The sequence below is a fragment of the Crinia signifera genome, chromosome 6 (genome assembly GCF_055691185.1).
Source record: "Crinia signifera chromosome 6, ASM5569118v1, whole genome shotgun sequence".
In the NCBI taxonomy this organism is placed as follows: Eukaryota; Metazoa; Chordata; class Amphibia; order Anura; family Myobatrachidae; genus Crinia; species Crinia signifera.
This window is the reverse complement of record NC_139222.1, coordinates 113676456-113689193: the sequence shown is the minus strand read 5'-3', so window position 1 is coordinate 113689193 and position 12738 is coordinate 113676456. Positions and strand designations below refer to the sequence as shown.

At 39.6% G+C, this 12738-nt stretch overlaps 2 protein-coding genes across 9 annotated transcripts in view; one reads left to right on the top strand and one right to left on the bottom strand.

Annotated features, from left to right (window-relative positions):
* PHACTR3 (phosphatase and actin regulator 3) overlaps positions 1–5222 on the top strand; it is a 197357-nt gene extending 192135 nt beyond the window's left edge. For all 8 annotated transcript variants that reach the window (XM_083146832.1, XM_083146840.1, XM_083146834.1 and 5 more), the window contains 4 exons: positions 1904–1965; positions 2522–2662; positions 3191–3267; positions 4676–5222. In XM_083146832.1, the coding sequence (XP_083002958.1) occupies positions 1904–1965; positions 2522–2662; positions 3191–3267; positions 4676–4691 (296 nt within the window). In that variant the 3' untranslated portion in view covers positions 4692–5222. The remainder of the gene's footprint in view (positions 1–1903; positions 1966–2521; positions 2663–3190; positions 3268–4675) is intronic.
* A 4086-nt stretch (positions 5223–9308) lies between these two features.
* SYCP2 (synaptonemal complex protein 2) overlaps positions 9309–12738 on the bottom strand; it is a 113043-nt gene continuing 109613 nt past the window's right edge. The window contains exon 22 of the mRNA XM_083150084.1: positions 9309–9960. Coding sequence (XP_083006210.1) covers positions 9895–9960 — 66 coding nt within the window. The 3' untranslated portion in view covers positions 9309–9894. The remainder of the gene's footprint in view (positions 9961–12738) is intronic.

Sequence of the window (12738 nt, the reverse complement as noted above, 5' to 3'; positions counted from 1 at the left end):
TTTATTACCACATAAAATACACACAAATATATTTTAATTGTTCAAAAAACAAGGTTTCAAAACGTGAAACAAAATGTGTGTACTATCTCAGCACTGAATTTGAATGCCAAGCATTCATTGTCTTGCACATATATAGTGCCAGTTACATATCATGTCCCCAGTGATGCTGTTACAAATGTCCCCAGTGAGTTTTTAGCAAAAAAAAATAAAAAAATTTCACTTTCTGGAATGTCCGTATTTCGGAATAATTCGGATAACGGATATTCGGATACGGGATACTCGACCTGTAGTATATAAAAGCTGAGCCAGGTGTCATTGCTACTTGTCCACTAGCACAATTAAAAATGTGGTCACATTACAAAATAATTGGCAGACGTTTTCAAGCAAATTAATCATTAGGTACAACATATTGTATACAGAATGTATACATACTGATGAAATATTGCTCAACTATGTGGAAGGTTTTAACTCGTTGAGTGCCAACATCTCTGTGAGAGATGTGCAAAATATCTGCTAAAAATGCCAGCGTCGCTCACATTTGTTATATAAATTAAAGTAATAAATGTTGTGTAAAAAAAAGATTTCCTATATATGGTAAACATTACAAGTCATTATGATGAATAAAAATGTTTGCTTGCCAATTTTTACACCTATATTGACATTCACTTGGCAGTAAAGGGTTAATACTGAAAATGTATGTTTTTTTATTTTAATATAAATAGTATTATGATTTTATAAACTAAAATAAATTTAATTTGTTACTTATTAACATGATGGATTGTTCAAATAAAAATGTTTTGTAATTTTCAAACAGTTATCAGTTTTTATTCAGTAAAATATGCTTGAAAAGTTTTAGTTACAACCTGATTAAGTGTTTCGGGTTATACTGCATCTGTGCAAAAGTATCACGAACTATGTCGAGTTTACAATGTGTCGTTTGTTTACTAAATAATACAAATGTCTGGTAAATAGGGTCCAGTTCCCATTACATGTTGTCAGAGTAGACAGAGTTGGTATAAACTAGATGATGGGCACATGGGTATTTTATGCTCACATAATAGTCTGGCATTTTAGAGGGGTTCCCCAAGTGCAATTCCTGAATATTGAATCCCCAGATACTTTTATAAAGTCCTCGTAACACTGACCTAAATCTTTATTTAGCTAACTGCTCTAAAAATAGAAATCTCGTTTACTACCATTCTGTGAGAAATAATGAATTCCACCCACCAGCACTGCAGCAGAGCTATTTTCAGCTGCTGTGCAGAGGCGCTCTGTGGAATCTTAATGCTGTTACAGCCATGATCGGTCTCCAAGGAAAAGTCCTTGCAAGAAAAAAAACAATGCTCCGTTCAAAAGCCAGTCTTCATCTGATATGGTCTGTGCTATTTCTACTAGATTATTAGTCAATACACTGACTTTGTGTTCTCCTGAATCAATACATACCGTACTTGAATAATGATCCACCACCATTTGGATTAATGTCCTGTGTGATTGAGAAAAGTGAATTGTGTGCTCTGATTATACCAGACCAAAACACAAGATGCAAAAGCACTTCATTCAATTTACTTAGGTTTGGGTGGCTGCCTTTGTTCAGTACTGTACATAGTTTCTGATACAGTACAAGTGCATTGCCACTAATGTCACAATAAGTGGACCATTAAAGAGATTTTTTTTTATGTTGATCCCAATTAATTGTAATGAGAAAGGTAATTTGTCAACTGCTGGTAAATACATGATTTAATGATAAATCCAAAAAGGGTCTATTCCGTATGGAAGCTCAAGCATTATATGCCATGCTTATTATTTATGTACATTGGCAATGGAGAACAGGTTTATATTCCTAGATACAGATAGGTATAGGTACTTGGCATGATAATAACTTACACTGTGTCTAATTTCACAGAAAGAAATGACCAGACAGAACAAGAGGAAAGAAGGGAAATCAAGCAGCGGTTAACCAGAAAGGTGAGTTATCCTGTTCCTTTATGAAACCAGGCATATTTGGGAATACTTAAATGTAGGACTCTAAACCCTCCTTCCCAAGCAGTAGAACTCTGTGCCAACACTGTGCTCAGGCTAAGGATCATCTCTGATCTTGTGCAAATCAGTTACATAGACAACTTATAGTGTGCACAGATACCTTTCCCATTTACCTACTGTAGGTGCTAACCTGTAAAAACATTATTGATCTTGTGCATATAATACCAGAATTGGGATAGTGTCTGTATTTCCAATAATAGTATAGTGGAAACAAACAACAAAAACTACATTTAATTATACTTGACTGACCTAAGATTTTGAATGGCAAGACAAGACCCTGGTTGGCAGTCTGTGTATACAGTACTTGGTGCGAATACTGTGCTATGCTGGGATCCTGCTGCTCACAGGTGTTCCATTCTCATCATACTGTACTACACTGCAAAAAAAGCACTTCCGCAACACACTGCAAGTCACAGTACATTCTATTAATGCAAAATATTAAAATTACTCAAAACACAATGTTTTTCTTTTTTCCGTGTAGCTGAATCAACGGCCGACTGTAGATGAACTAAGAGAGCGGAAAATCCTGATACGATTTAGTGATTACGTGGAGGTGGCAAAAGCTCAGGATTATGATAGAAGAGCCGACAAACCATGGACAAGATTATCTGCAGCAGACAAGGTACAGTTACTAGGACCGTGATGTAACAAACAAGTGTGTATAGGGCATTGCATAATTCACAATAAGATGAACTTTAGCATCCTATAGAATAGCATTTAGCATAGTGAGTTGGATTCACCACAGATATTAGCGATTTACACAAATAAGTAATTTAAGCCTTTTTAAATAAATGGTTTAGTATGTATGATTGAAATATAATGTAGAAGTAGATTGGTACCATCACCTGCCCCAGATGTTGGCTGCTCCTTATATAAAGCAGAGATATTCACATCCCGCTTGTAAAGAAACTTTAAAGGCTAGCCTAACCAACAGATCTGATACACTTGTGTTCTTACTTTCATCTATTATTGCATTAGCCACCTAGCTGCACATAATGATTAGCATACATGTACACTCACATTGGAAGTAGTATGTCATTATTTCTATATGCAGCGTCTTTCTGTAAGAGCATATAGTGACATCTGGAAGGGTTCATTTGTTGCGCTCTATGCTGGATAATCCAGCTAACAATGCGGTTTATTTTTTCAGGCTGCAATTCGAAAAGAACTTAATGAGTATAAAAGCAATGAGATGGAAGTGCACGCCTCAAGTAAACACTTGACCAGGTATGTAAAATATACATTGTTCACATAGTCAGAGAAACAGCAAAAGTTGTATATAGAAGTGGCATCAACGAGACACTAATAACAGTATAGTTTATAAAACCGGAACATACACTATTATGGCATAAGGGAAGCATTTTTAGGGCTTGCAAGCCCGATGTGCTGCCGATGCGCGCGGAAATCGGCAGCCAAATAGAGAGGACAGCCAAGACTATATAGTGCAGATCTGCACTATATAGTCAAAATTGTGCCTCTGCAGCATGCCGTGCTATGCGAGTCCCGATACGATCTGATCGTATCGGGACTCTCATAGCACGGCATATCTACTGTGTGTACACACCTTTAGAGATACAGATAATGTGATCTTAATAAAGAACACAAGTATCCCAATGCCCATGGCCCAATCCAGTGTGTTTTCATTACCAGGATGTATGCATCTTAATTCTGGATGCCACAATTGAGTTTTTTAAATGGGCTTTTTATTATGTTATCTAGAACAGTGGTTCTCAACCTCTGTCCCCAAGAACCCCATACAGTGCATGTTTTCCGTGTCTCCACACAGCATCACGAGTGAAATAATAAGCTCCACCTGTGGATCTTTTTCAAATGTGTCAGTGAGTAATGAGTGCACCTGCCCGGTGACCTGGAAAACATGAATTGTTGGGGTACTTGAGGACCAAGGTTAAGAAACACTGATCTAGAACCCACTCAAGGCTTTAGAGTTGAATGTATACTTGCACCAAGAAGTGCCTTAGTAATGTCACTGGTTATTTGGTGAATGAGTGGCTGCTTTCTTTTACATTATGATATGGTCAAAAAATGCCTCGTTTCACTGTGTATAGGCAACAGGTACTCTTTTACATATGAGTTATACCCCTTTTATACCTCCAATCCAGGTGAGACCAGGCCTCCCGACCCAGCATAATGGGGTGGGGGTGTGATGTCACCAGGCCTGTGACCCCTCTCCACTTGCCTCCTGACCCAGCATAATGGGGTGGAGGAGTGATGTCACCGGAAATGGGTCCTGGGCTGGCACTGGGAGATGAGAGAATCTCCCAGTTCCTACTTTCCATTGCAGTGAACGGGTCCAGGATCGTTATCAGTTTAAACTGCCCCACTAACAGTTTTTTTTTTCTTCAGTGACCCGGGTTTGTGCCTTGGTGTAAAAGGGGTATAACTATCTGCACCATACTTGATACATTTTCCCAAATATCATATGTACTCAGACTTCCTGTCCGTTAAACAAAGCTATACGTAAGCTGATGATATGGATGGAAACCATACAACTGGATGTTTAAGCTAGCTAAACTAATCTAGAAATTTGTTATAGGTTTTTAATATAATACCTTTTTATCAGATAACATTATCTTTAATTTTTTACTAAACAAAACTCTTATCTTTTTTTGCCTAGGTATCATAGACCGTAAAATGTTTTGTTTGGAAGACATATGGTCCTACTTTGAAGTTAACCACTGAACATGTTCCACGAGGAGCAATGGCGTTCAGTTGAGCGCTCGGCGCTCTGAAATAAAAAGAGTGGCTGGGAGCAATATGGAGGGATTGTCTGCTACTCTTCCTAACATGGGATGGAACCGCAATGAGTTCAAAGCGCGTGTCTGGAGACTGATCAGCCCCATACAGGGAGAGAATCCAGCTCACGGATACACATGCAAAACAAAGGGGGTGTCGCTGATAGACACCGGATGGAACTTTTGGAGCTGTATATTGCAGCGATATGCTGTGCATGGTGACATCATAATGGACACACAGCCAGCACATATTTCAGTATTACATTGACATGTCGCCTAATCACACTTTCTTTGTAACTCTTACAGATCATGCCTCGGCAAAATATTTTCATGTTTTATATTTTATTTCTTTTTTTAAAAGATGTCTTAAAACTGTTACATTTTCCTGGTTAAGCTAATCTTATTAAAAAAATGAAAAGCTTCTGATAATATTGACTTGAGTGTTTGTAATATTCTGTGTTGCATAGAGCAGTGTAGAGTGCAGGCAGTAAAGAGTTAATGAATGACATATGGGGACATATGCAATAGGGTCAGAGCTTGTGGGATGCCGGCTTCTGTTTAAAGCGGCAATCATCCTATTTAGGTCAAACACTAAAAGTAGACATGGCTTAGGTCAACACGGCTAAGGTCGACAAGCATTAGGCTGACCATGGGAAGGTCGATAGTCAAAAGGTTGACATGCGTTTTTCATGTTATTTTTTTAACTGACAGGCAGAATTTCATGTGCACTGAAGCACCGTGCGAGGGGACACGGTACACTTTGTATGTTGAAAATGAGGGACAAAAACTGAAATGTCGACCTTTTGACCTTCCCAATTTTTTACCTAATTCTTGCGTCAACTTTCCAACTCTGTCGACCTTAGCCATGTTGACATATTTCCAGTGTCAACCTAAGCCATGTCCATCTTCAGTGGTCGACCCAATGCAGGTTGACCTAATAATGAGTTTAGTACAAACAAGTGAGGCGCTTGGTTCAGTGTAAATTAATATCCGGCCGCACTTAGAAAGGGCTGCCTATCCCTCTATAGAAAGGCCAAAAAATAAACAAAGATAAAAAAGCGCCAGAACAGCTTAAACATCAATTAGATAAATTTAATCACACAATGATCACTGGCCAGTGAAAAATATATATAAAAAAAAATACAATAAAATTATATATATATATATATATATATATATATATAGAAATTTGCATACGGGCAGCACTCCAAATTAGCAGCACAAGCAATAAGATGAGGTGCCCTCCGTGGAACACAGTGAGTGGAGAACAAACTGCGGACATAGACGCTGTGATGGCGGCACTCTGCTTATAGAAAATAAGACACAGGAGACCTTGTAGTTCCCGACGTTTCAAGCCTAGTGCAGGCTTTTTATCAAGGTGCAAGAGACCCTTGCACCTTGATAAAAAGCCTGCACTAGGCTTGAAACGTCGGGAACTACAAGGTCTCCTGTGTCTTATTTTCTATAAGCAGAGTGCCGCCATCACAGCGTCTATATATATATATATATATATATATATCTCCAACGATGGTGCGGCACTCATGGCTTCAAATAAAGAACACTTACCACTGTGGTAGTGATCAACGTTTCAAATTTATAACACATTTTTCATCAGAATTTGTTATAACTTTGAAACGTTGATCACTACCACAGTGTGAAGTGTTCTTTATTTGAAGCCATGAGTGCCGCACCATCGTTGGACATACAATTTCTTATATTGTGAAGGCACTGGCATAGCTAATATGTGTTTTAAGGAGTGATACTAATCCACCCGGTACCCACAAAGTACAGGATTTTATGTTGTACAGTATGTCTAAGTGGGGTATTCAATGCCGCAGCGAGCGGCCGGCTAAGGGGGTTAAACAGCGAGGATTGCTGAAAACCAGCAATCCTCGCTGTTTAACCCCCGCGCCGGCCGCTCGCTCTATTCAACGTACTGGGGAAATCCTCGCTGTCACAGGACGGCGAGAATTCCCCAAAACAGCGAGACCCGCGGCTGCTGCAGAAAACTCGCAGTTTTTAGCCGCGGGTCTCGCTGATTCTGGAGCCGCATCCACCAATTCCCCCTCGCTCAAAAAACGGAGCGAGGGGGAATTGGCGGATGCGGAGGTTGTGTTGAATGCTGTCAGGGTGAGTGGTGACAGTGAGCAGGAAGCCCTGCTCGCTGTCACCACTCGAAACAGCATTGAATACCTGCATAAGTGTTTAGGGCAAAGTGCACCGTCATATATATATATATATATATATATATATATTTAATATTAATATATATTTTTCACTTAATTAATCTGCTCTGGCACATTTTTTATCTTTGTTTCTTTTTTTGACCTATTAATAACCCATACCCGAGGGCTTTGTAAGAAATTTTACGTGTGGTGGTTATATATTGGCCATTTAATAGATGCTATACTCAGTTTTTTGTTTGGGAGCCATAACCAAATTGGAATAAAAATTATCTTTTTATCAAGGACGCTATTATATTAAGGAGGTTGTATTGCTTAATCCCTTTATGAATAACTCCTATTTTTGATAGGCATACCTTTTTTATCTTAGGGATCACTTCAATTAGCTGGGAAGGGTGTGATGTGCCATTGCACAACTGCAACAGCAACCAATCTCTCATCCTCTGCGGGCTGGTTTCAGCCCAGATTTGCTTGCTGCCCTTTTGTCAGAATTCAGGCCATCATAAAGTGCATCTGCATCACAATTAATTAAATTGACCCCTTAAGGTGCCCATACACGTTACAATTATTGAATACAATATTGTATACAATATCGCATCTCGGTTTTGCGATGAGATCTAGTACAAAAAGTATGTGCAGCACATGCAGCCACCCCATGGGTGTGTTGGAAGAGCTGCCAATTATTTCTAAATGATAACCGTTATATCCAACTCATTGATAATCTAATAACTTGAAGGCTTAAACCAGGAAAATGCCGGGTACGTCAGTGGTTTGTTTTAGTTTCAGTGGGTGGTTTCAGTATGATTGCCAGTCTAGTGGCTCAGACATTTAAACTGCTGTGACAAACCTCCACATGTAACATAATGCTCCACCTCCCTCACTGAGTGACCACGGTCCCCAAAACCTCCATTAAGCAGGCAAACAACTCATTATCATATTCCCCTGAATATCGCGACTATCCCCATCCCTCCCCCAGTGGAGCCCAGAAACCCCTCAGAAATGGTTACACCCTTAGATAGCACCCCTGTGTCCCTTAAACAGATGTCACTATGGAAATATATGGGAGCCTGCCTCAGATGAGTATTTACAGCATAGACAGGAGGGGAACATCTGAAGAAAAAAAAAAGGTCACTATTCTATTCGGCTATCCATAAAAAATGGACTTAAGTATATTATTGTGGTCGTTTTCACCGACGAGTATTTTTTTCTTTCTTTTTATAGCAGCGACAAATGACAAAAAAAAAAAAAAGCTAAATCACCCACAATTTCACTGAAAACACATGGATTGGCATGGATTCGGTAATCCATGTGGTGTTTTTTCACTACTAGAAAAATATGGAACTCAACTGAATACCTCCCCTTATTCTTAGTTCACACAAATGATAGCAAAAATTAAATATAATGGTTTATGGTCATTATGTAGAGAAACTCAAATAGTAACATGTATAATTTATCTCATAATTTCACATAGCAACAATCACCACAGATATTCACACCCAGACTTGCTGGCTGGATCCCTAGGAGAGCACACATCCCCACATTAAGGGAATTATTCTAAACATATGGTGATTAACCAACCTGTGAAGTTTATACGGTTTATGGCAATTAACCTGTGGAGTTGATATGGTTGAAATTATCACTGAATATGCCCCCAAATAAATCCTAGGAGAAGTCCCACCGTAATTTTATAGATATCCTTCTAAAAAAATTATAACCCCCTATATAATATTCATTTTCAAATAAGGTTCTTATTTGGTCAAATATCTACTGGGCCACCACAGATATTCATATCTGTCCATGGGTAATAAGTGCTAAATTTCAAATACAAGATCTTAAACCCCTGATGAAGCTTCTTATCGAGGCGAAACACGTTGCGTACTGGTCACGGTTTTGAAAAATAAAAAGAAAATTTTCTTCAAAAGAACTACTTATGAAGTGTATCTAATTATTTTATCACTGTATTAATTTTTATTGTATGGACATTACAAGAAAAGGGCGCTGAAGACACTATTGTTTGTGTATTTGAGGTATTTACAGTACCACCTAGTAGGGGATTGAGTGTCAACAGCGACCAACATAAATTTTAGAATATAATAGCGCAATTTTAGAGATTTTGTGTTGTATGTGTATATATATATATATATATATATATATATATATACTTTGAATATTTGAGGAGGGACGATAACGTACGTCTGCATGTAGTTAAATAGTAAGAAAAAAAATCTAAAAATATGCCAATACCTACTAACGGGATGCAGTCAAAATACCAGCAGCAAGAGACGAACAGCTTGATCCCAATGGACAAGACATCTCCCAGAGGTCAGTACAGAGATTGGGGATAGAGTTAGTAACTAGGGGGAGGGTTAACTTTAAACATCCTGGACAGTCTATGTCAGACAGTACTTCATGGAATGAAAACTAATTAAAAAATTTCTACCACTGTATATAAATAAATTTTTTATGCACTTGTCTACAGCGAGCCTATGTTGCACATCCTGTGAAGATGATGTAATATAAATAATGCAAGCCATTAACATTACTTTTTTTGATAAAATTTTCCAAGTAAACAATAACTTTCAAATAAGGATATGTCTAATATACATGTCAGTAGTAATTAGCATTAAGGTTTAAAGTTTAATTGTAAACAATATAATTGGAATAAGTATAATTATAGACAATATCCTGTAGGGATGTACGGAAAGAGCATGTAAAATCAATGTTTAAACAGTGTTTTTACTTCATACACATAGTAAATACGGATAACAGTACAGTGGGTGGATACACTAATAAACACTATTCTAGATAACAAAATCAACAAAAAGAGAAAAATTAAACCAATACGCTACCATCACTGGGTAAAACTGCATATATTATGCTTAAGTGGATGTAGGAGCATTTCTAGCACATTATTAGTATTAAAAGGGACCTGTCATAAAGAGAGACCGAAGTCCCCGTCGTACGCTGAGAAGTTCCTCTTCTTGCTGTCACAAAAGAAAAAGATATACAGTATACAGGGCTCATTATTCAAATTTGGAACATATCAGTTTAATTTATCTTGATCTGATCTCATAAAGGGGATTTTTTCTGTATATACCATTTTACTATAACCTCTTCTGTCCCAATAGTTATAGTAATGCAGGTTAATTCTCCCAAATCTGAAATGCTGCAAACTGATACCGCTTTCAGACGGCAAATGTAGGGTCGCACTGAGACTTTGAAACGGTTCAGTCCCCATGTGACCCTGCATGTGCAGTCTGTTCAGATCGCATCAGCAAACCGGCAATATTGCCGGATCACTGCCGTCATGTGGGGGCACAGTGGAGCGGCATCGGGGATGGGGGAGGAAGCAGTGCTTATAGCTGGCGCTGCTCCAAACGCTGCCTCCTCCATAGTGTGAACGGGAAACAAGTCGCTCGACCCGATTAACCGTTCACACTGCACAGCAACGAACGGGTAAGGACCCTTCTTTTTACCTGGTTCGTATTTCTGTGTTGCTACCAGTTAGCTGTAACCGGTAACCCCTTTCACATCACACCAATTACCAGGTCGAACCGGCAAGAAACCAGCATGAACCCGGTAATTAGGTGTGATGTGAAAAGGGTATAGAAGTATTTTGGATTTTAACTTTTTCTGTACTTGGAATATATGCAAACCATGATGATATACTGTAACATGGGACCCAAGTCTAAGCACGAAATGCATATATGTGTTTCATATACACCTTATACACACAGCCTGAAGGTAATTTTATACAATAATTTCAATCATTTTGTGCAAGAAAGTTTATGTATATACAGAACGATCAGAAAGCAAAGTCACGCTCCAAAAATGCTGGATATTGAATTTTTTGATATGGGAGACTCCACTTATTGCTTGGCACCATTTTATGGAGATAGCCGCTATTCACTGTACTGAACAGTAAATTTTGAACAAACTGGCCACATTGCTTCATGCAAATATTCACATTATGTAATGCTTCTTTCATTTGGTCTACAGCATGATGGTCGACAGTCATTAGGTCGACATGCCATTAGTTTGACAGGTCATTAGTTCGACATTGTCTAGGTCAACAGTCAAAAGGTTGACATGGGGTTTTTCACAGTTTTTTTGAGCCGACATGTGCCGACAGGTGGTATTTCATGCCCTACCATCCACTAGGGCGTGGTGGGAGAATAAAATAGTGTGCCCGACGCATTGCGAGCGCAGCGGGTGGACGCGGTGCACTTTACATTGTGTCCATGTCGACTGTATTGACATTCAGGTAAAAAAAAAAACAGTGAAAAAAAAACACATGTCGACCTTTTGACTGTCGAATTAAACATTGTCGAACTAATGTCCTGTCGAACTAACGACCTTTCGACCTAGAACCAGGTCGACCTTTTCCCATGTCGACCTACACCCATGTTGACCTAATGGTGTCGACCTAATGACTGTCGACCATCATGCTATAGACCAAATGATCCCAACCCGGTGATGCACGATCCCGCATCATCGCTGGTCCCGGCGCTCATCTGCTGGTATTACCAGCAGAAGAGTAACAGGGAGGACAGCTTTCCATAAAGTCGTCAACCCCCGGGGAAAATTGCTAAAACCTCCACCTCCAACACATACCTCCACCTCCAACACATACCGTATGCGCAGCCCTCACTGAGCTCCCTGGCTGCAGGTCTCTAAGACCTATGCTCATAGCCAGTACTTTCTGTTCAACCTAATATCGCTAGTCATATTTTCTCTGTATCCATTTCAGTGTGCCAGATTCCACATCAGTTCTCTGCAGAGCCGGCCCTAGCCTAAATGATGCCCTAGGCAAGATTTTGGCTGGTGCCCCCTACCACCACCACTAGTTCCGCCTGTGACCCTGCTCCCCTTTCCCAGCACCATCAACCCTCATCATAGCAGTCATCATTGTGGTGCTCCTACCCGCAATATTTTAGGTACTTGTGTATTTTGGCGGCGCCTGATTTCAGCATCGTACGATGAACGTATCGTACCCGATGGCATGCGATGCGATTTTGAACCCCTATACGATGAAAAATCGTATAAGCACCCTAATGGGTGCTTACAATGTTAAATGCACCCCCACGCCACCCCCCCACTATAAACGTGAACCCGAAGCGTGGGTCATAGGATGCGTACCGCCGCCCCTCGCGTGCTCGCCACGCTTCGGGTTCACGTTTATAGTGGGGGGGTGGCGTGGGGGTGCATTTAACATTGTAAGCACCCATTAGGGTGCTTAACATTGTATAAGCACCCATTAGGGTGCTTATACAATGTTTAATCGCATCGCATCGTATGGCATTGTATGCCATGTACAACGGTATACAATTTGAAAATTGTATGCCATCGTACACTAACCAACGAAATCGCGTCGCATCGCATGCGTAATGGTATGCGATGCCAAAATACACAAGTACCATATTTTAAATAGAAACAGTGCACACATTCGTTGCGCAGCCCAAACAGGGGTGTGTTCTTGCTGGGAAGGGGCATGGCCACATAATAGTACCCCCAATTCAAATTATGCCACACAGTAGTGCAACTTTATTCATATTATATCATGCGATGGTGTCCCTTATTCACGTTACATCACACAGTAGTACCACTTTACCTTATAACATTACTCCTCACATTATTCCCATTATACCCTTAGAAAAAAATCTTGAGAAAAGATTGTATTTTAAGCACCTCCATGGCCACACTGCAACCCAGCACAAAGCAGTGTGTGCTGGACAGAGGAGAAGAGCTGCAGCTGCTGCTGT